Raw genomic sequence first — 22,565 nt, 5'->3', positions numbered from 1 at the left:
TACCTCGAAATTTAGTTGTGAATGTATTCATAAGAACAAGGACCAATAGATAGGAAAGTATTGTAAGGGCGAAAGAGAAAGCAATAAACCTAGACACCTCTACATTTGATCGGGTAATTCGCTTGGAATAAAAATGCGTTCCTTTTGTAGTAATTACTTTTCAAAAAACTATTTACAAGTTATTGCTAAGGAATTTTAGTTTCAATATCTGAAGTAAGATTTGAGTTGAAAAACATAAATGTAATCCATTCATTTGAAAATATGTAAATAGTGAATATCCGATAAAATGGTTTTGTGAATTGTGTTCAAAAAATCAATCAAACTGTCAAATTCAAGTAAAAAAGTGAACGTCAAATTTTCTTCGAAATATCGGCGGGATGAACGAAAACAGTGTTTATTTATTTTATTAAATAAAAAGAATAACAACGTTGTATTAGCATAAATTGTACGATTGCTAAATTGCTGGAAGCACATGCGTACTTTTGTTGACTTTTAGTACAACATTCAAGATATAAACTTGCAAACTTTATGTTGTGAAGTGTACTTGTAACATATAAACATAATGGATAAGTGTGAAACTACCGGTAGAAGTAGTATAGAAGGGTGCATGAACATCGATTTGATGCGGTCACTCGTTAAGCAGTACTCTGAACTGGTAAGTAATATGTTTTCTGTTACATGTTGCAAATCTGTTCAGTAGGTTATTCTATTCATCAAAATATTGTGAGAGGTTGTATTTGTCAACTTGAATTTTTACAATTAAGTTGTACTTACTCAAATGATATACTTTTAAATGCTTAGACATAGTAGTATATAAGTAAAATGATACAGTACAAAAAATTGGTATATACAACATGTAACGTAATTAACGCACACCCTCGGACACCCCAATTAGAATATTATGTTATAATCATAATACATACACTGAATTTTTAATTTAACATGTATAATGCAGATGCGTAATTTGTGGAATAAAAATCCCTCCGCCGTCAAATGGATACTAAAAGTCTTAAAGTCTTCAAGAGAGTCCAATTATATATTTAGTTTTATAAATTCACACGTAACAAGCTTTTTTCAACAACAACTGTCATTACACCTTATTGTCTTTTTTTTTAACACACTTCTATCAATTTTTCGGCTATGTACATACCTAACCAAAGAGGTTGTACATACAATAATACTTTCCCTAATTGATGAGAAGTATTCAGATGCCTAACGCATCCCAATCCTTTCTCGCAAATCCACGAGCCGAGGTCTGGGAACTGCCTTGGTAAACACATCAGCCAGTTGATCCGTTGAAGTTGTCTTTACAACAGTTAGAGTTCCTTCTTGCACCATTTCTCTTACAAAGAAGTGTCTAGTACGGATGTGTTTTGTCCTCTTATGGAATTCTGGGTTGTGAGCTAATCTTATAGCGGCCTCATTATCCACTTTAAGGACAGGTATCTCTTCTAGATCTGTCATATCTGCAAAAATTCTTTGCAGCCATACTAGTTCTCTAGCAGCTTCACTAGCAGCCACTATCTCCGCTTCTGTTGTGGATATAGCAACTGTGGCTTGTCGTTGACTAAGCCAAGACACAGCAGCACCAGCGTACAAACATACTACGCCAGTAGTTGATCTTCCAGTTGTAGAGTCTCCTCCGTGATCAGCATCACTGTAGCCTATTAGCTGTTTAGGCTCACTTCCATATGTCAATCCGAGAGATTGTCCCCTTCAGGTACCGGAATATTCTTTTAACTGTGTTCCAGTCTTCCTTTGTAGGATTCTCAAGCTTACGAGAGGCTACTCCCACCGCATAAGCGATATCGGGACGAGTGCCTACCATCAAATAAGCGAGGGCGCCGACTGCTTCTCTATAGGAAACTTCTTTTGTTCTTCTGCAGGAACCACTTTCCCTGACTGAATACCTTCTTTCTCTATAGGAGTAGAGACTGGATTGCAGTCAAACATCCCAAAACGCTCTAATATCTTCTTTAAATAAGCTTCTTGATTGATGGTTATAGAACCGTCACTTGCGGTCTTAATTTGAAGGCCTAAATAATATGAAGCTGGTTTGACTGTGATCTTTAATTTCCTTTTCAGATCTTCTAGAAAGCCATTCGCCAACTCTGCGTCTGTAGCAGCGACTAAACCGTCATCAACATACAGAGTGATCAGAATTTTCTTCTGTCCAATTTTCTTAGTGAATAGACAACAATCACCATCACTCTGTTTGAAGCCCATTTCTAGTACTATGTCCTCAAAACAGCTGTTCCAACACCTTGGTGCTTGTTTTAAGCCATACAGACTGCGATTTAGACGACACACTTTCTTGGAACCATCACCATAACCATCTGGTTGCTTCATAAAATGTCCTCCGTCAATTGTCCATTAAGGAATGCAGTGGCTACATCAAATTGTACAACATGTAGTTTTTCTTGAGCACTAACACTCAAAAGTGCTCGAATTGTAGCATGTCTAGCTACGGGGCTAAAAGTTTGGTCATAGTCCAAACCTTTCTTCTGTTTAAAGCCTTTTACAACTAACCGCGCCTTATATTTTTCAATAGAACCATCTGGATTTCTTTTTATTCTGAATATCCATTTACATGGTAATGCTTTTCTGTTGGGCGGTAGTTCACATAGACTCCATACATTGTTTTCCAATAGCGATTTCATTTCTGCGTTTAATGCCTTCAGCCACTCATTTCTGTCTTCTCTTCCCAAGGCTTCTTCGTAAGACTCAGGAAACTGATCAGAATCAATGAGGCAGATATAATCCTTCATCCGCTTAGGAGGTCTAAGGGTTGACCTGTCTCTCAAATTATACCTGTGAACTTCAGGTTCCCTTATCTCCTCTTGAGCGTCAATGAACTCATCTGCTTGATCTGCTTCTGAAGCATCATGAACGTGATCTCCTGATACAGCCTCGTCATTGGTAGCTGTATCATACTCTCCCTCTAGAGCACGTTCATTAGTCTCATTATCACGAGTTTCTGGCTCTCTTATTGGTGAACTTATCTGCATTGGAACATCTTCCGATAAGATCACTCCCTCTGTGTCTATCAGATCGAAATCTCCCTCTGTCTCACTGCTACTTGGTTCATTAATTTGTGGTAAATTCATTTCTTCTTGAAGACTTGGCAATGCAGTTGGGATTCTCAATTCGATGCTTGGACTAAATATGACATCTCTAGATCTTTCGGTTTTTTTTCCATTCCAGATGCGATACCCATCGTCGTTATCGTATCCAATAAGTCTGCCCTTAATAGCTTTCTTCTGTAGCTTCTTCCTTTTCTGCTTAGGAATGTGGAGTAACATTCACTACCAATTACACGCAAGTGAGAGATCTTAGGCTTCTTCTTATACCAAAGCTCGTACGGTACTTTCCCTGCTTCTCTAGTGGGTCCAGTGCGATTGAGAACGTAAGCAGCTGTATTAATAAGCTCTGCCCACAAGGCTTGTGGAAACTCCTGTCCCGAGTGCATGTATGATCGAGCGGTTTCTACTAAAGTCCTGTTTTCTCGTTCTGCGCACCCATTTTGCTCAGGGGTGTATGGCATCGTGAGTCGCTGGATTATTCCCTGCTTGTGAAGAATATCTCGAACAGCTTTATTGTCGAACTCGCCACCATTATCGCTCAATAATGTTCTAACTGTATGTCCAGCGTTTTAGCTTCTTTTAAGAATTGACTAAGCTTGTCCTTTACTTCACTTTTGTTGCGAATAAAGAAAACGTGACGAAACGCGGAGTAATCATCTTTAAAAAGAACAAAATAGAGATGTTTGCCATAGCTCTCCGGGAATGGTCCGCATACATCAGCGTGTACCAGCTCTCCAGGCATATTAGCTCGTTCTCTCTTGCCAAACTTCAGTCGCTGTGCTTTACCATAGATGCATCCTTCGCACTGTATATCACTCTCTAGATTTAGATTAATCCCCAGTTCCCTCTTAACAAGATCCTTAATGTACTTCTTGTTCTGGTGACCAAACCTCTCATGATATAGCTGGAGTAAGCATGATGGATCAACAGCATTAATTTGTACAGGTTTACTCGGTAGAACTGTCTTCATCTGTAACTTATACAGTCCACCATTATGTTCCTGTTACCTACTGCAATAACCTGACCATTTAGTTCCAATCTGCACTCTTTAGTTGTGGAAATAAATGTACTGTTTCGCAGTTTGTCCTGTGCAGCTAGCATAGATAGCAGATTTTTCGTTAGTTTTGGCACGTACCAGACATCACTTAGGGTAAGCTTCATAATTTTGCCGTTAACATTCGTTTCAACCACCACAGACCCTTTCCCTTTTGCAGGAACTACGGTGCCGTCTGCCGTCGTTACGGTGTGGTTCGATCCAAAGTCCTCATAATTTATGAATATATCTTCCCTATTGGTTACGTGAGTTGTGGCACCATTGTCCACATACCAATGTTCTGCATCTTTATCCTCTGAGCAAGTATATATCATTAGCGTAATATTCTGCACTTGCTGCTTCGTCGACGTAGACTGTGAAGGTGGTTTCTTCGGTCTGCCATCTTGGATCCACTCCTTGCAGTTCTTGATGCGGTGTCCCTTTTGTGAACAGTACCTACACCTCAAATTCTCGTCTCTGGATTTTACTTTTAGCTGCGGCTTAGAGGTAGAGGCGAGCACTTCTTCAGTCTCTTCTTTGTGACCACCTAGTGCCCTCTCGTACCCACAGAGTTGTGCTGTTAGTGTGTCTATGGTCCTCTCCTGTTTGTTCAACAGCATCCAGCTGGATTTGAAGTTGAAAAATTTTTCATCGAGGGAATCCAAAATTTTACAAATCAAAAACATATCTGGTAACTTCATATTCGGATCAGTCTTCAAAATTTCGGCATTCAAATTGTTCCAGATGTTTTTCAGTTTAGACATCATTGTCGACACATCCTCTGAACTATTTTTGTAGCTAAAAAACTGCATGCATAACGTGTATGCTCGATCTTCGGACTGTCCATCAAATAATCTATGAAGTTCCTCCCAGACTTCACGTGCTGTCTCGAACCTCATGACTTTCATCAGCGTCTCTTCGGTCATGTTACTCGTCATTATGAGCAGGGCGTTGCTGTCTGCCTTCCTATACTTCAATAACTCTGAGTTATAGGCCATCACTGCACCATCGCCTGTTCCTAAAATCGGCTTCCGAAGCTTTCCTTCTGCTGCCTCCATGGCGCCTTCTGTGCCACGCAACATAATGGAAACTTTATACTTCCATGTAGCCCAATTTTCACTGCCTTTGAGCTGACCAATTTGAATTTTAGTAGTAAAATTTTCCATATTGACGGGAAAGATTTTCCGCTGGCCCGTAACCTAATGCAGATGCGTAATTTGTGGAATAAAAATCCCTCCGCCGTCAAATGGATACTAAAAGTCTTAAAGTCTTCAAGAGAGTCCAATTATATATTTAGTTTTATAAATTCACACGTAACAAGCTTTTTTCAACAACAACTGTCATTACACCTTATTGTCTTTTTTTTTAACACACTTCTATCAATTTTTCGGCTATGTACATACCTAACCAAAGAGGTTGTACATACAATAATAATGTATATGCATTGTTATTTACTAAATTAGTTATACCAATTCTTGGAGAACTTTTTGGTCATACTACTACGCATGCAAATATCGCGCCGCGCGCCGCTCGACTCGACACATCATACCGAAACTACGGAAAAAGCCGACAATACACGAAGTCTTATTACTTTGAGTTACAGTCTATTTGAATTTGTTTTGAGTGTACAGGGTTATTATGACAATAATTTCCTTAGTTTTAATTATTTTTGGGATAAAAAATTACCTATATTAAAAATGATATAAATCGATTCAGTAAACGATTCTGAACAAACTAATTTCAGGATGTGCGTTAATTAAGTTACATGTTGTATATTCAGACTTACCAACAGAAGATTCTACAAGACTACTTGTTACATTGGACTTTATAGTTTAGTATAATAACAGAATGCATTAGGAAGACATTTGACATTGAAACTGACTCCATTGAGTAGTTTTTTCATTTATAAACAACTGGCATCAGTTTCACTATGACACAATGTTCTACTACAACTATACTAAGAATTCAATTCAAGAATAAACCAGCCAGTTCCAAAATAGTTGTATCCTTATCTATACTCACCTTCTTTGAACCATTTCAGGGTCAATGGACAAGTGCTCTATTCTGGGCGGATGCAGCAGCAGCTGCAGCCGGAGGTGGGGTGGACGCAGCCAGTGGAGATGATGTCTGGCTCCTCGCTAGTGCTATGCTGGCTAGGGGAGAACTGCATAGAGCTGCACATGCTGTCACATCAAGGGGTTTACATAGGTTTGTTTGTAATGCCTTTGTTTGATTACTTATGGTTTCTATAAATAAAGAAACAATAATTTGTTTTGCCTATGAATTCTCATATACATCAATAGGCCTTTTGATGTGTTTTTTTTTAATTAGGCTTAAGAAAAAAACAAATAATTTCTTTATCATATTTACAATAAATACAGGATTATCAATTAAAATAGCAACTAAAAACCACTGAGGATTAAACTTGTGCTACCATGAATCTGTGTCCTGATTGCATGACTGAAATAAAGTAACATGTAATACATCTATGACTGAACCCATATTTGCAAATAAATTTATCTTTATCTAACTTACACCATTTTCATGTTTAATTATTTTTGTTTAGACGTCACCTCCTATGCCTGGGTGTGGCGATGCGAGCTTACCTCGCGGCGCGCGAACCAGCCATGGCTCTCAACTTAATGGATGAGTGTGACCCCATGCTTTTGGAACCTAGGACTACTGACCAGACACATAATGTAAGTAATCAATGTTGGATTCTCTCAGGTCATTCATGCCAGATTTTATGATTCTACCTTCTAGATTTAAATGTTAAACTGGTTTTGTTTTTTTAAGGAAAAGTTAGTTTTACATATTGATAATAAATGAGGCCTTCTTTTTTTCGACAAGGACTGATTTTTATCATGGCCTAGATAATCATCTTATATATCTTTTACATGACTATGAACTAAACATTTATTTTCATTTAAAATGCATGTAATACAGATTATTATGAAAAGTTAAGCTAGTTGCACAGTTCTTATGAGTTGGTCTCATGGAGAAGAATCAGGGAGGAACTCCATGGTCAGCTTTACATGCATCTTGTTTTCTCAATATTTTTTTTTACAACAGCGAGCACTAGCCGGCGTGCTAGTATGGCAGGCGCGAGCACTGACGTCGCTGGAGCGGCGCGAGGCGGCCGCCGAGGCGCTGTCCAACGCGCTGCGGGCCGACTGCGCGCAGTACGAGGCGCTGGACCTGCTGCTCGAGCAGCATGCCTTGACGCCTCAGCAAGGCAAGCAAATTATTAGAATTATTTTGAGATTGAATTGTCCCATTGCTGGGCAAAGTCCTTCCCAATTTTGTTTCCACATCTCTCGATCCTTCGAGTGTTCTTACCAATCAGTGTTGTAGGCGTTCAGAATTTTTTAGGGGCAATATTTGGTGAACCAATTTTGAAGATTATTTTACGGGGTATAGGAAACAGTTCTCTTGGGATGCGGATGGAACCATGGGAGTAGATTGGTTATATGTCGTTGTATGACAATATAATACTTGTTACAGAGCTGGAGCTAATCGAATCACTGCCGATCAGCACTCAACTAAGTGCAGCGGAGGGCGCGTTACTGCGGGCCGCGTACCGCGAGCGACTCAACCGCTACTCGCCCGCGCCGCACACGCAGCCCGCCGCCGATAGCGACTGTCCCGTGAGTCTAGTAACTTATATACATATCTAGTCAGCTGACCCGCTCACTCAATTTTGTCTTGACCATCATCATGATTCTCTGAGCCTTTTCCCAACTTGTTGGGGCCGGCTTCCAGTCTAACCGGATGCAGCTGAGTACCAGTGCTTTACAAGGAGCGACTGCATATCTGACCTCCTCAACCCAGTTACCCGGCAACCCGATACCCCTTGGTTAGACTGCAACTTTGTCTTGACCATGGAGAACAAATTGACAAGTGGAGATGTCGTAACGGACAATCGTCTAAGAAAGTAGCTCGCCAAAATGCGGGGGACGAGGAACGTTCCTGTTTTCATCCATGTACGCCTTTCAACCCGAATCCTCGTTACCAGACCTTGTTATTTTACTCGCAACTGATCGTTTTGATCATGCTCACTTAGAAGAAGGTGCCTGACCTACCTGTATCATGTCATCTACTCATCTTTCTTTACTCCGTGGTCTTGACTCACCTCCTTACAACAGATAACAGCGGAAGCAGAAGCCGTAGGGTCCCGTATGATGGAGGCAGCGCAAAGCCGGGCCCGTCGCCTAGCAGCCGCGTGTCGCTGGCAGGACGCCCTCCGAGCACTGGACACGGTCGACCCGTGGTGCTGCGTGGACGTGCGGGCGGCATGTCTCGTCGAACTCAAGAAGAGTACGGAACTGTTTGCGTTCGCGCACTCCTTGGTCGATGCGTATCCGAATGCGTGGAGTTCGTGGTATGCGGTGGGGTGTTATTATTATCTTATTGGTGAGTTTTTTTTTTAATTTCGCGGTTGATTGCTCAGGGCCAAACCTAGTAAAAATTATCTCAAAATGGAAAAGGAAAGGTAAAAACTGCAAGAAGACCGCACGTATTTTATTGACGACCCCTAACTTGTGTCTATGATTTGTTTGTGTGCATAGTTTTGAGTCTTTTTCTTGTCTCTATGTCTTTAAAACAATAGACCTAGCTTAATAGCGGATTATGTAACTTAAAATTAAATAAATATTTAATAGCTTTCTGTCTCTGAGAACCTAACCACTGGTTCCTTTTACCCTGTGCCCAATATCTGTGGTTATCTATTTTTTATATTTTGAAATGTTTTTTTTTTTTTATAACAACGTATAAAATATGTTGGGAAATAAATAAATATGTGCAGGTAAGAGTGAGCTAGCGCGGCGTTACCTGAGCAAGGCGAAGAGCTTGGAGCCGAGCGCGGGCTGCGTGTGGCTCGCATACGGACACAGCTTCGCGGCCGACAGCGAGCACGACCAGGCCATGGCGGCTTACTTCAAGGTACATAAGGCAAATGTGAATAAAAGTGGAAAAGCAAACGAAGATTCATGTATTTTTAATGCATTTTTATTTTTATGAGGACATCGAATTTTTCTCAAATCTCTTACAAATATTGTTACACAGTTTAATTAAAAGGTATACACTGGGATCACATACCAAACATTTTTATTCTAAAATAATTTTAAAAAATATATATATTGGCTCGAATATTTTTCTTCAGACCCCACGCTAGGATTTCCTGAGTTAAGGGGGCCAGTCTCTATCAATCCATGAAAAAATAAATATTCAGGATTTCAAATACATTGTATAAAAGTTACAGACTGTATGAAACAATTCTCTTGACATATCTTCTTACTCTGTTGTCTTATGTTCACAGGCGAGTCAGCTGATGGCAGGCTGCCACTTACCGCCACTGTACGTAGGCGTAGAGTGTGCCCTCCTCAACAATTTCACGATGTGCGAGCGCTTCCTCACCCGCGCCGCCGCGCTGCACTCCAACGCCAACGCCAAGGTGCTGCTGCCTGTATGCAATCCCCATGGCTTTATTATCAATAATATAGGAGCTTTTCACTATGAAACTTTGGCCAAATTTTGACATTTTTATTTTTTGTTTCAGATTGAGTGTGTGGATTTCCCGGAACGTGCGAAGTGGCATCGCGTAGTGACGCTGGCCCGGGACCCGCACGTAGCGCATGAGGCGGGCGCGGCCGCCTTCGCTGACGGCGACTACCGCTCTGCGCATGCGCTGTGGCTGGCCGCGCTAGATGCCGCCACCCCGCCGGGGAGGGAGGAGGTGAGTGTAAACCAAAACTTAACAATATAAACAATTGCAAAAAAAAAGTCTGAAACACGCCTGAATGGTGGCGACCGGCAGCGAAACCAGTCGACATTTTAAAGCGATACTAATCTTCGAGGTACTAAAAGTGCTCACCAATCGCGCTTCGAAAATAAAACAATAAAGTCGTAACCAAGAAAAAAGCATTAAAATTAATTATTTCTCCAGGTCCCAGCCCGCTGGGCCGGCACACTGGACGCTCTAGGCCACGCGTGCCGCGCGCTGGGCCGCCCCGGCGAGGCACTACAGTGGCACGGCCGCGCCCTCGCGCTGCGCCCCGCCAGGCCTTCCAGCCTGACGGCCAGCGGCCTGTGCCTCGCGCTGCTGGGCAGAGAGAGGGCTGCAGCTGATGTGTTGCATGCGGCACTAGCGAGGGACCCTGATGATGTAGTGGCCTTAGCACTGCTAGATGCAATAGTGGATAGATTGGATGCCGCGCTTACAGGTATGTAACTATATTCAATACTCAAACTATGGCAAATACTGCCTCGTTGGTCTAGCTGTGGCAAGCGCGGCTGCTGAGCACGAGGTGTCAAGTTCGATTCTTGGGTAGGGCGGAAATAGCTTTGTGGGTTCTGAAATTCTTTTATATTATTCAATTCTCAAAGCAGCCCAAAGTCAGTAAGTTGGCAGTGTTACAGTGTTACCCCCAGTGTCTGGGAGGGCACGTAAAGCTGGCGTCCCTGAATGCGTCAAATGCATGTGATGTAATTATTAACTTACATAATATCAATATTCACCATTACATTCCCTTAACAATATTTTGAATTTCGAATAAACAAAGCTTTTAAATCTACAGCCAACGTTTCTCGTTTAACTTATCTATATCTGTCTATTCCAGAGGAAGAGATCCCGCAGTTCCCGTTCCCGACGGTGAACATCTCGGTGCCGGCCATCGCGCCCGACACCCCCACCGCCGACAATACCAACACCTCCGATATGAGCATGAGCTTCGACTAGCCATGTAGCCACGTAGGTACGTAGCCATGTAGCTACGTAGCTGCGTAGCCATGTAGCCACACAGCCACGTAGCTATGTATGTAAGTAATCACAAAGCTACGTAGGCATGTAGCTATGCAGTTAGCCAGCCACGTAGCTATGTAGTCACGTAGCTACGTATCCATGTAGCCACACAGCCACGTAACTACGTAGCCATATAGCTGCGTAGCCATGTAGACACGTAGCTGCGTAGCTATGTAGTTACGTAGCCATGTAGATGTAGCTACGTAGCTATGTATGTGTGTCGACTGAATATTCTCAAACAAATTATGTACATAATTATTTTATTATTAAATAAATAACACTTTCTTTTTACGTTTTATGTCACCTTTTATTGAACTTTATTAAAAGTGCCCCAAAAAAAAATATTTTATAATACAATTCTTTATTTAGATACTAGCTTCTGCGAGCGACTTCGTCCGCGTTAGATTCGGACTTTGTGCAAAGAGAGGAAGTAATAATAATCACCAGCCTATCAAATTATCTAAATCTATGCGTACGCATACGTTAATAGGAATTACTTGGCTTTAGCCACTAAGGATACAGACGCTTAAAAAATGGAGTAACTTCTCCCGTTTCCACAACATTTCCCTTCACTGCTCTGCTCCTATTGATCGTAGCGTGATGAAAAGTATCCTATAACCGGCCCAGGAGTAGAAGAATATTTGTGCCAAGTTTCATTGAAATCCGTCGAGTAGTTTTTGTTTCCGTACAGACAGACATACAAAAATTTACATGTCCGTATTTGATCCTACAATACTTTTTAACTTACTACTAAATAAGTACCTACAAAATTTCATTAAGATACAAAGTGGCTCAATCATGGACATAATTTTACTGATTGCATTTTTGGCGTCAGTATCGATCACTAATCACCCGTGATAGTTATTTTGGAAATATATTTAGTGTACAGAATTGACCTCTTTATAAATTTATTATAGGTGTAGAAGATCCGATAACTTTTCAAAAATTAAAATTATAAACAAAATTAGAAAATAGAGAGGTATGTCAGGTGCCTCGGGGGCATGACGTCTAAAGTGGAGTGTCAAATGGGAAGTAAAAAAGAAAACCCAGAACTTCGCAATAACAGTATATTTTGTATAGTTTAAAATCAAACAAGCGATTAGAGATAAAAATCAACATTTCATATTAGATTATGAACATTTCCTAAAATATTAAAATCACATGATTACATTTTAAAAGCCCATTTAAAATGTTTAAAATTATAGCGCTCTTGGGGCTGTACTATTAGGCACATTAAAATTGATTAAAACCACCTAAGTCTAGTAGGCACGTACGTAAAATTGTCTAAGGAACATCTCTACGCTGATGGCGTATTACAATATCAAATATTTCATGATAAAATTGTAGTTTAATGAATAGTATAACAATTTTAAAATTGCTTAACAAATGCAAAAAATCACAAGTGTGATGAAAAAAAACGATATTAAAACATATCAAAATAAGAAATAATTAACAAAAACAAACGAATCAACTGGAATAACAATAAAAAATAATTGAGCTATTACAGTACTCGAATATGCGATAGCGTCCTTTCAAATCTTTAAATGAAACTATTACACAAAAAACCTGCGCAGGATCAGAATTTATAAATTGACCTTACAACGCATATTCGAGTACTTACAAAAATCAGATGAGTAAGCTTAATGTTGGCGAAGCGCCGAACTTAATAGCGGGTCGACAACAGGAGGGCGGGGGCTACTGAGGCCACGCCCCTCCGCCGCCCCCCTCCGCCGCCTCCTCCCCTCCGCCGCTCGCCTCCTCGCTGGTACTTGTGCCGCTAGTCGCGGGGCTCGGTGTACCTGGGGAACAAGAAATTATTTAAGATGCTGAGCAAAGACATACAGCCTTATTCCGAGTAAGGATACAAAATTAACGATAATAATGAGGTTTACTAAAAAAATATAATTCTCAAATTTTATGGGGTTTCAAAACAATAAATAAAATTGCACTTTGTAATGTCAAATGTACATTTTATGATAATGATAGTGGGGGGCGTAAAATCTAGTGTGTACATATACAGCTAGGTACAGTCAACTTCAGGTCAGTGGTAACAGTTTTATAGAAAAATCGTACTTATTACTATTGAGTTAAGGTGCATGACAGTTATTACTGATGTGCAGTCTACCGTACGAATAAATTAAAAGAAATAAAAGTTGATAGATTAAAAACTAAACACGCTTTTATTGCGCACAATTTTTTTTGTATTAATTGGATTTGTAATGACAAGTGTACAAATGAAGATAATATAAGAGTTAAATCGCTACTGACCGTCATTAGTAGAAGTGCACATGCCATTGAAGGAGCCGTGTTCAGTGGGAGACATGAGCGCGCGGGCGGCGGGCGGGGCGCCGCTCTTGGAGTGCCGCGTGAGGGGCTGGTGCTTGTTGCTGCTGTGCTGCCACGACCAGCACGAGCGGCAGAAGTAGCTAGGAATAGAGCAGAAAGAACATTAGTAAACATATTTTCGGAAAGTACATTAAAATTCGGTCGTGATCCTAAATATTATTGTAAAAAAATGATGTTTCAAAGAGGCCTTGTAATAACAACTTTAGGGTCGACTTTTCAATCATCGGTTAACTTCCAAGGAATATAGATATAGCGGTTTGACATTTTGTACATAACAGCTGTCAATTGAAAAACTTACCCAAAAAGTTTATCACGCAACACATCACTGATGAATAACAATATGTATAAATTGTATAACAACTTACCCGAAGCACGTGGGCTCGCGACAGAAGTACGGCCCCTGCTGCACATTGCATATCGAGCACATCGAGTCCTCCAAGTATGGGTTCACTTGCACCTGTACAAATAATAAGTACTTATTCATAAAAAAATCTTACTAAATAGTTACTTAAATGAAACAATTGAATAAGACCGACAAATATTACATTCCTTGATTAATTTTCTGTAAGTATTCATTTAATAAACTTATTGCATTATTAAACAGCTATTGGATTTGATATTAAAATGAAATGTATAAAATTAGCGCGATAAGACAAACTTGTAATGTATATAGCAAAATCATGTATCTTTCAAGGAAATATTAAAAGCTGGACCGTTTGGCTTGGAATCAATAATTAACGTTTTTGCCTAGGTACTGTAGGACCGGAAAGATTTCAAATAACTTCACCCCAGTCCGTCAATAAACGCAAAGTTGAAGTTATTTGAAATCTTTTAATTAAAATTAAATATCCTGAAGATCCCCGGTCCCTAGCGCGCCACGCGCTACAGTACCTAGAAAATATAGTTCAGAATGAAAAGCCACTGAACAGATTATAACATACCTTCTTAGTAAACTTGTCGGTGTGTATGGTGATGTATGCGGCGTATATCGCGCGCACGTACGAGCGCACGTTGTCGAACGTCACGCGACCCGAGCCGATCGGGTACTTGTATTTGTCTGTGTCTATACCTGGGACAAACAAGTTGATTATAAGAATAAGTCGACAGAATATTTATACAAGGCGTTCATTTATCTGTACATTTAAAAATAAACTAAATCTATATTTACATTCCAAGAGGAAGACCAAGAAAACGCTGGAGAGAGGACCTAGACAACTTCCACAAGGACTGGTAACAAATGGCGACCGATAGGGACAGATAAAAGGCTATGGGGGAGGCCTTTGCCCAGCAGTGGGAAAATGGATGTATGGATGTTTATGCACTTTGCAAATAGTGTGGGATGGATTTGGATGAAACTTCAACCTTATAGGATATCAGAATAACATGGGTTACTTTTTATCAGTATCCGGAAAGTTGTCATTGCCTAAAATAGACAAAGCCGTGTTATCCTGGCCGTCCACACAATAGTTTGCTTGACTTTGGGAGACAACGGAGCGAATCTTGCAAGTTGTAATTTTGTGTAGAGGTAAAGTGGAGTCTAGCTACGTCTAACTGGCCACCAATGTCGAGTAAATTCTTCACTACAACAATCTCTAAATAATCATGAATAACTTACCAGCATAAACAACGCCGGAAAACAGATCGTTCATGATAGTAGCGAGCGCCGAGGCGGACAGCATGCCGTGCAGAGCGCCCACGAACACCGTGCGCCGCGCCTCCAGCCGCACCGACCCGCCCGACACCCAGTTCGAGTCCGACAGCGCCCACGGGATCACCTGCACCTGGGGATAAGAGATTGGAAGTTATTATCCTTGAAGTACCAAATTGGAACATCAGTTTTTCCTAAAACAACCGTTTATTTTAAAAGTTAACGTGAAAAATCCTAGTAAACCGTTGTTTTAAGAAAAACTGATGTTTATATATGTGTGTATATGTTTATCTTTAGTTAACAAACTTAGTTAATCAAATTCAGTTGTAAAAAAATATAACTTTTTTCTTAGCAATAGCACTCGAATGATACGTTTATCAGTTTTACAGTTGAATATAAAACACTGATGCACTCTGAAGCGACCATTGCACATTTATTTTGCGTGTTTCGACAATATAATATCCTCAACAATAAAATTTATGTAATAAAAGGTGTTAAAGTAAACTTGTTTAAAAATCACTTACCTCCTTACTCCTCGCCTTCCTGGCACCCATCCTATAGTACCAGTCATTGCCGTCGCGCCTACTGGCTGCCAGCAGCGCCCTCACGCGGCGCTCGCTGTCAAACGTCACGTACGCGTATCCGCGCGGAGCACCGGTCCCGCCCGCGCGGCCCGGCCACTCCACACTGCGAATAAAGATGCTGTTACAATATTATAGAAAGGGGGGCACGCAAAGTGGGGATATAGTCCCATGTTACTGATAGGTATATAGAACAACAACGATGTCAGTCTGCTTGCTGCCCTCATCACAAAATACAGCTAAGTATTATAGGTGAAAAAGATTTGCTTTTATACATAATTTGGAGCCAAGAAATATAAATAATTTATTTGCAAATAATCTGTTACAAATATGGTAGAAAATAATCTTATAGGAGGATTAGCAATATCACAATAAAGAGTTGCACTTTCACAAGTGTTACAAAGCATTGTACCACTTCTCAAACAAGATCAGTTCATAAATAAAGGACCATGGGCAAAAATGTATGAAGCCTGGGCTCACCCACCAACAGAGATGAGACCACTATGAATATACTTGTAAAGCACTAAATATAAAGATTTAAACTCATTTTTGCGAAGAATCCAAGGGGTTATTTTGCTATAAATATTTTTCTCCAACCATAAATAAATGAATATTCTGCAAAAAGTAGTGCTGTTATGGCATTGTAGGTTTTGTTATTGAACGCCTTTAACTAGTTTTAATTCCAGGTTTAATGTATACATGAAAAAAAAAACAGCTGCTATCAGTTAAAAATATTTTTGTTAACATTTCAATCAATATCAATAATAATGTCATCTAAATATCCTGCCGGTGGATTAAATTGTGTGTGCCTGCCTAACCCTAGATACCATATTATTGAAATTATATGAGCACAACTTCCTACTGTGCGTCTACCTATTAGACATGAGCAGTAATACTGAGCGATGGCATCTCGACACATTTCGTTTCTGTTAACCAGAATGTATACGTAATATGAACGTGCACGAACATGTCTTGACTATATCCTTCCTCTTAATAGCCAAATCGGTCTAGGAGTCTTCGAGTAATCGGTGAACATACAAAAAAATAAAAAAAAATGATCTTGACGAATTGAGAACCTCCTCTTTTTTAAGAAGTCGGTTAATAATATAAATCCTGCGAATTAAGCGCACTACGACTCCTAACAATCGTCTTTTTCTACAAAACCTATTTAGGTGCATATCTTTTTTTTGCCATGGAATTGAAGGTAGTGCCCATAGTAACAATTTTAGTACAAACAAAAACCTTCACAACGGCATATGCTATAACTCTGTTGGACAATGAGCCCAATTTGTCTCATGGTCCTTTTAATATGGATTTATATTTTCCAAAAAAACTGACATTGAATCAAAAGCCATCACAATTTTAAATAAGTTACAAAAACAGTGTTCAAACTCACCGTACAGGCTGGAAGTGCTTCAAGGTCTGCATGAGCGCTTGCTCCGTGATGTCCCACGGCAGGCCTCCGAGGAACACCTTGGCACTGAAGCCCCCGCTCGGGTCCGAGCACCGCGGGGGCAGCTTGCCGCCCCAGCGCAGGACTCCGCTCCCGTGCCGATCGCTTGATACGCCACCTTTGAACAAAATTGCAGTTTCACGTAGAGTGGGCGTTTAGGGGACTGTCAGAGTTGTTACGTTCAAGTGCTGTTTAGCAGCCAAGTTTGAATAAATTATTGTGAGCTAGTGTCTATGAATGGCGTTTAGATATACATACATATATTTTGGCGACTATATTATAAAACTTTTCCCTGGACATCTTAGGTAGGTAAATCGAGACTTGAGCTCAAAGACTTCTAAATCTGCAATTTGCATTTACATAAGAAACTGCCTGTCAAGAAACAATGTTTTTGCTCAATATAAGTACACAAGTTTACTTACAAAAAGAAGCGCGTCTCTGCAACAAGGTGGTCCGATCAGCGCACTGACTGCTCTCGGGCCAGGGCTCGTCTCGCGCGGCGCCGTCGCCCCGCCACTGCGACACCGATGGAATCGCCAGGGCCTTCTGAAACACGCTCGTACTGTACCACTGACAATTACACTACTGTAGGAGAAAACAGCACATAAAAGAGTATGATGTAAACACCCCTAAATAAAATTAGAATAAAAAATAACATCAACGAACAGTTTTGGAAGAGAATTTCAGAGGATCTATCTACGTGCCATGCCATGACATGATTGTCGATATCTATGTCTATCTGTGGATGAACATTAGTTTCCTAATTATTTTCCCAATTTAGATGAAATATGGCGTACACGTAAACTAGCATTAGTAAAGAAAATACGAAATATTATAGACCTATTTACTAATGTAAAACTACTAAAAATTAGCTCACTAAAACTATCAAGAAACCCTTTCACCTACTCCCAAAACTTTCCCAACCACTATTTTCAGTAACAAACAAAATAGTACTTACTAAGGAGGCCACAAGGTCGGTAATCCCTTGTTCGGAGGAGTCTTCGGTCCACAGGGCGCCGGGCTGGGCGCTCTCACTGCAACAAGAGTACTTAGTTGTAATTGCTACATTAAAGTACACGTTACTTAGCGCGACCCACGACGCATTAACGTACGCAAGTTTTAATTAGCATTAATGGAGGCAAATGGACGAAGTGTTGCGAAGAAAAATGCGAGCTTTTAAACTGTAGCTTGTTTTGAATGTATGGTAATGGGGTTGTAATTTTAGTTAGTGTGAACAACAATGGTGAGTGGTGTGGAACTTGGCCTAAAGTTGACTATGGAGTTAACACATTATACCACGTTGACTAGATAGTATACAACAAAAGTTACACCAGTCTAAAAACGAGTAATAGGTAAAGACAACAGATCGCATTTTAAGCGATTAAGATTAAAAAATAACTTGTAAAATTCATATTGATAAAATCAAAATCCAATCTTACCTGTAACTCGCGAATGCGGTAGGATGTCGTGGCGGGAAGCATGCGGGCGGCACTAGAGCACGCGGCGTCTGCGCAGCCTCGGGGCTCCCCGGCTCCTCCCAGCGCCACTCGCTCTCCACTCCACATTCCTACACAAAATGTATCATAACTTTATAAAAGTAGCAAGGATTCAAAAAAATTGAAGCTGGCAAATTGCGTAGCCCAAGCGAAAATATACAGAGCTAAGATGTTCACCTAAATAAATCGAGACATACAAAAAAAAGAGATTTGCTAGAGGCCTAAGCCCCATTGATTAACCAAAGCAAACATCAGTTCAACCTAATTCTAAGCGTACTCTAGGCGACTTCGTAACATGAAACCCTAATGGATACCAATACAATCCTTCCAAAATTTTGCAGCAAAACTGCTCCATTCTACGAACATACGAAACCAACGTCGCAGTTATGATATAAATTATTAAATACAATTGCCGAAACATCTAATGCCCCGTAACCGTATAATATACGAGGACCGCAGCTCCGATAATACCATAAAATAAGATTTGTTTCACAACGTTGTATTTCCAACAACTTTCGATTCTACCAACTTATACAATAGACTAGCTAAAAGCTTTACATTTTAACCGAGGTTTTTGAAAATACGTCAACAGTAAAAATGTGGGATTTGTAAGGGAAGCTTTTAGTGAACTTAGCATTAGGCAATCTAAAGTTACAAAACTAATACAAGATAAAATCCTGGAGCAATCTGAAGGCAGTCAAACGCAGCTCGTGCCCAAAGCTAACAAGCATGAAAAGCCGGGTATCTGTATCCAAGATAGTTTTCCGGGTCGCGGGCGCGAGCCGATTAAACGCGGGGCCTTGGCAGAGCCTACACAAATAATATTATATTGCCAGATGCATGCCAATAGACGGCGATACGCGCCCCTCGCCTGCCAAGTGCGCGATTGCTAACTTGCTCCGCCATATTGGAGAGTATGTTGTGACGCGAGCCTCTTGGCACTAACTTTGTATTACTTTTAAGACGCCGCTTAACTACACTGATCTCGGAATTAAAAGCTTGAAGATGCGCGGTGTTGCGTTACAATAGTCGTAATTGGTCCTGTATATTTCGAGGTTTAATTAAATATACTACGCAGATAGAAACTATACAAATATTCGCTCACTACAGGTAAACTTTATACAAACGCAGATACATCTAAGCTATAAACAAAGATTCCCGTACGTAAACAGTCTTCTTTCAATACATAAATCCTTTCTAATCATGGTAATGCGTTTCGCCACAATCGATAAGATAATTCACTGGAAAATATTCTACACTCAAATCTATCGTCATAGTCGTCCGAGCCGAATAGCACATTACTAAATTGAGGAGATTCGGGATCTATTCATGTCGCATTCAATAAATAACGGGAAGCGAAAATAGTTTTAAACTTCTCAAAATTTAAGCTCGCAAGTACGTAATGAAATATTCATGTAGCAATCGATATTCTTCGCGTTAGAGTGAAGACTTCCAAATATTGATATTGCCACAAATAGAAGATGGGGTGCGAGTTTTAAATAAACCGGAGAAAGTTAAGAGGTCAAATATGAAATGCATGCCAGACTAGTGAAATAAATGGGGCTGTAAATCTAAGCACTAAATAGTATACAGCTCATACAAGCGATTAAGCCGACCATAAAATGTACGCATCTCATATAGACGGGGGTGATAGGATGGCGGCTAATGCAAGTGCAGTAACCCAAGCGATCCGACCCGCATTATTTGGCACGGCCGGCCCATTAATACGGGCCACTGTTGGCACCAATCTCGCCTAACATAACTGGCATCAAACCGGATGTCGTACGGTACATTATGAACGGACAATAAAACCTACGGAGTGCTTTGTACTTAAAATTTGATTTAAGCTCTTGGCTCTATATGAATATAACGAATGAGATGTATGTTGCGATACATCGCATAAAAACAGTCTTGGCGCCCAACGTGGGGCCGCTCAGAGTGTTTAATTCTTAAGAATTGGCAGTTCATAGAAAGACGTTATGCGTTCAGAAGGACAATTTGATAGTGAATCATAACTATGTATATGTAAACTAGAAGTTATGAACGCCTGTAGGCTGCAAATTCTCGGAAGATGTAACAACGCGTGGGTTTACAACACGTGTCAAATATGGCCACGTGTATGTTCACCTTTATACAGCATGCGTACCTATATAAGCGGGAGATTAAGGTACATATTAGAAGCTAGGTACAACTTAGCAAGAACTTAGTTTGGTGACGAAAGTAAACTTGTTGGGGGTAGTTGGACAAATCTGCACGATTCACGAAATCATTTTTGCTCATACCGAAAGCAACAGATTAGGAAAAAACGAAAGAAACAAGAATATTCTGCGTTTAAAATCAATATTCTACTTAGTACTTACATAGTCAAATAAAGCGCTCCATTTCTGGTACGATAGATGCTTGGAAAGAAAATATACTTTTGAGGGTAGGCTACTTTCTACGACATACTAATTTCAAATTTCCCGCCTTTGGTATTCACGTCAAGGGACAAAAAACAATACACAATAGGGTCGTTTCCAAGAACAGATAGACATTAAAAATATAATTTAAAATTCGAATCAAAATTGCCACGTGGCAAAAAAACGAGGGTACTTTTTTTTTGCGCGGGACATTCCACGCACCGAATCTTCCAAAACTATGCAAATGGTGGCAATTTCAATCGGTCAAATTAAAGAAATACAAAACCCATGGCAAAATCTCCCCCTCCCCTAGAAAAAACCGAAACTATGCAAATGGCGGCAATTTCAAACGGTCAAATTAACGAAATAAAAAATCCCTAAAAAAACCTAATAAACCCTTAAAATACAAAGGTACTCACATTGCTACTATTGTTGAGCTGCAGTACGGCAGACGTGGCAGCTGGTTCGGCTAACAGCGTGGTATCCAGTCCCAGGAAATCTGCCAAGGAGCGTCGGTTCTCTGCAGAACCGCCGCCTCCGCGGCTGTTGTCCTGTGAGAAAAAAATAGGTTTAGAAATGGGCGGTAGTTGTTAAAGGCGGGTAAGTTTTAAAATTTGAACAGCCAGAGAAAAAAGGAAGCTAAATTATATCAATGTATATCCCTTGTTGAAGCAAATATTCTATAATCATAAAAACCTTTGGAAGCGAGGGTCACCAGTTTGAAAACTACGGATCCATCATGGTTTTTAAATTTTTGAAAAAAAAGGTAGGTTTAAAATGGCGGCAAAAGTTTAAAATAAAAAAAAATGAAATACCAGGGAAAAAAGTAGGCTAAACGCTTATGTAGATCCCTGTTAATAAAGCAAATTAATGTTCTATGAACAGCATAAAAACCTTCGGAAGCGAGGGTAGCTACACTAATTTGAAAATTACAGTTCCTACCACGTGGTTTTAAATTTTTGCTTAGAAAGGGTACAACATTGAAATAGGCGGCAACTTTGAAAAAGTACTCCATTTGCTGTACTTACGCAAAATTCATTTCAAAACCAACTTAAAAAACTATAGGGATTTTATACGGAACAGAGCCAAAAATTAACCTAGCCTAGATTGGCCCAAAACTGTAAAGTTCAGGTCAATTATTTTTAGAAACGTTCAATAATCTAATTTTGGGCTACAAAAGTTCTTGCAACAAAGTAAGGAGGCTGCAGATATTCAAAGAAAAAAAAATATAGCAAGGAAATACTTACCTGATGTAGAAGCGGCATATGTGCCGCTAAAAAGTTTCAAAGTTCCGATGAAGTCTAGAGCTCGTCGAACAGCGTTCAGAGCTAGGATGCTTGCGCGGCGGCGGCGCACACACGACTGAATCCGGTAGCGCGCGCCTCGACGCACGAAGCCGCACTCCCCCCTACCTCCCCTCTACTACCCACTCCAACACACCGTAAGCCACGCCCACTTTACACTACTTTTTTATTAATTTTACCAAAAAATACATGAAATTAATTTAAAAAATACTGTACAAATATAGAAATAATATTTTAAGAATATATGTTTGCAAATTTTTACTTTTAACTAAAGATATAATTATTTGAAATCATAAAATTTTTGCGCGCGCATAATGGCGGCGGAACGCACGTGGTTTGAATCGTTGTGCGCATGTTCGATGAAGTCAAGTGACTTTCTATTAATTAATTATAAGAGTTTATTTTTAAAACAATATTTGCGCA

General features: G+C 40.1%; 2 protein-coding genes across 5 annotated transcripts; one reads left to right on the top strand and one right to left on the bottom strand.

Annotated features, from left to right (window-relative positions):
- Positions 1 to 330: 330 nt before the first annotated feature.
- Positions 331 to 15,006, top strand: LOC110380040 (cell division cycle protein 16 homolog). Of its 3 annotated transcripts, XM_064037813.1 has the most exons (12): positions 331 to 655; positions 6,158 to 6,324; positions 6,683 to 6,815; positions 7,189 to 7,351; positions 7,621 to 7,763; positions 8,262 to 8,529; positions 8,921 to 9,057; positions 9,434 to 9,580; positions 9,674 to 9,850; positions 10,061 to 10,337; positions 10,734 to 10,868; positions 14,880 to 15,006. In XM_064037813.1, the coding sequence occupies exons 1-11, from the start codon at positions 563 to 565 to the stop codon at positions 10,850 to 10,852; spliced, it is 1,824 nt and encodes a 607-aa protein (XP_063893883.1). In that variant the 5' UTR covers positions 331 to 562; the 3' UTR covers positions 10,853 to 10,868; positions 14,880 to 15,006. The 3 variants fall into 3 exon arrangements, with proteins under 3 accessions (XP_063893883.1, XP_063893882.1, XP_063893884.1); XM_064037812.1 differs by lacking the exon at positions 14,880 to 15,006 and having other exon boundaries at positions 10,734 to 11,115; XM_064037814.1 differs by lacking the exon at positions 14,880 to 15,006 and having other exon boundaries at positions 333 to 655; positions 9,434 to 9,568; positions 10,734 to 11,111.
- LOC110380024 (cytoplasmic polyadenylation element-binding protein 1-B) lies at positions 11,969 to 22,291 on the bottom strand. 2 transcript variants are annotated; one of them, XM_021339878.3, is made up of 12 exons: positions 22,086 to 22,291; positions 21,258 to 21,389; positions 18,383 to 18,510; positions 17,902 to 17,977; positions 17,366 to 17,489; positions 16,887 to 17,061; positions 15,434 to 15,596; positions 14,877 to 15,042; positions 14,203 to 14,330; positions 13,627 to 13,718; positions 13,184 to 13,341; positions 11,969 to 12,714 (listed from the first exon to the last, which is right to left on the bottom strand). In XM_021339878.3, the coding sequence occupies exons 1-12, from the start codon at positions 22,101 to 22,103 to the stop codon at positions 12,611 to 12,613; spliced, it is 1,464 nt and encodes a 487-aa protein (XP_021195553.3). In that variant the 5' UTR covers positions 22,104 to 22,291; the 3' UTR covers positions 11,969 to 12,610. The 2 variants fall into 2 exon arrangements, with proteins under 2 accessions (XP_021195553.3, XP_021195554.3); XM_021339879.3 differs by having other exon boundaries at positions 17,366 to 17,486; positions 22,086 to 22,290.
- Positions 22,292 to 22,565: the final 274 nt, after the last annotated feature.

The sequence above is a fragment of the Helicoverpa armigera genome, chromosome 14 (assembly GCF_030705265.1).
Source record: "Helicoverpa armigera isolate CAAS_96S chromosome 14, ASM3070526v1, whole genome shotgun sequence".
Taxonomy (NCBI): domain Eukaryota; kingdom Metazoa; phylum Arthropoda; class Insecta; order Lepidoptera; family Noctuidae; genus Helicoverpa; species Helicoverpa armigera.
This window is presented reverse-complemented; position numbering and strand designations above follow the sequence as displayed.

Coding starts and splice junctions, on each gene's coding strand:
- LOC110380040 (XM_064037813.1), top strand. CDS start 563: ATGGATAAGTGTGAAACTACCGGTAGAAGTAGTATAGAAGGGTGCATG. Junction 6,816..7,188: donor CTACTGACCAGACACATAAT/GTAAGTAATCAA, acceptor TTTTTACAACAG/CGAGCACTAGCCGGCGTGCT. Junction 8,530..8,920: donor GTGTTATTATTATCTTATTG/GTGAGTTTTTTT, acceptor AAATATGTGCAG/GTAAGAGTGAGCTAGCGCGG.
- LOC110380024 (XM_021339878.3), bottom strand. Junction 17,490..17,901: donor CCGACCTTGTGGCCTCCTTA/GTAAGTACTATT, acceptor AGCGTGTTTCAG/AAGGCCCTGGCGATTCCATC. Junction 12,715..13,183: donor GTGCACTTCTACTAATGACG/GTCAGTAGCGAT, acceptor CTTGTTCCCCAG/GTACACCGAGCCCCGCGACT.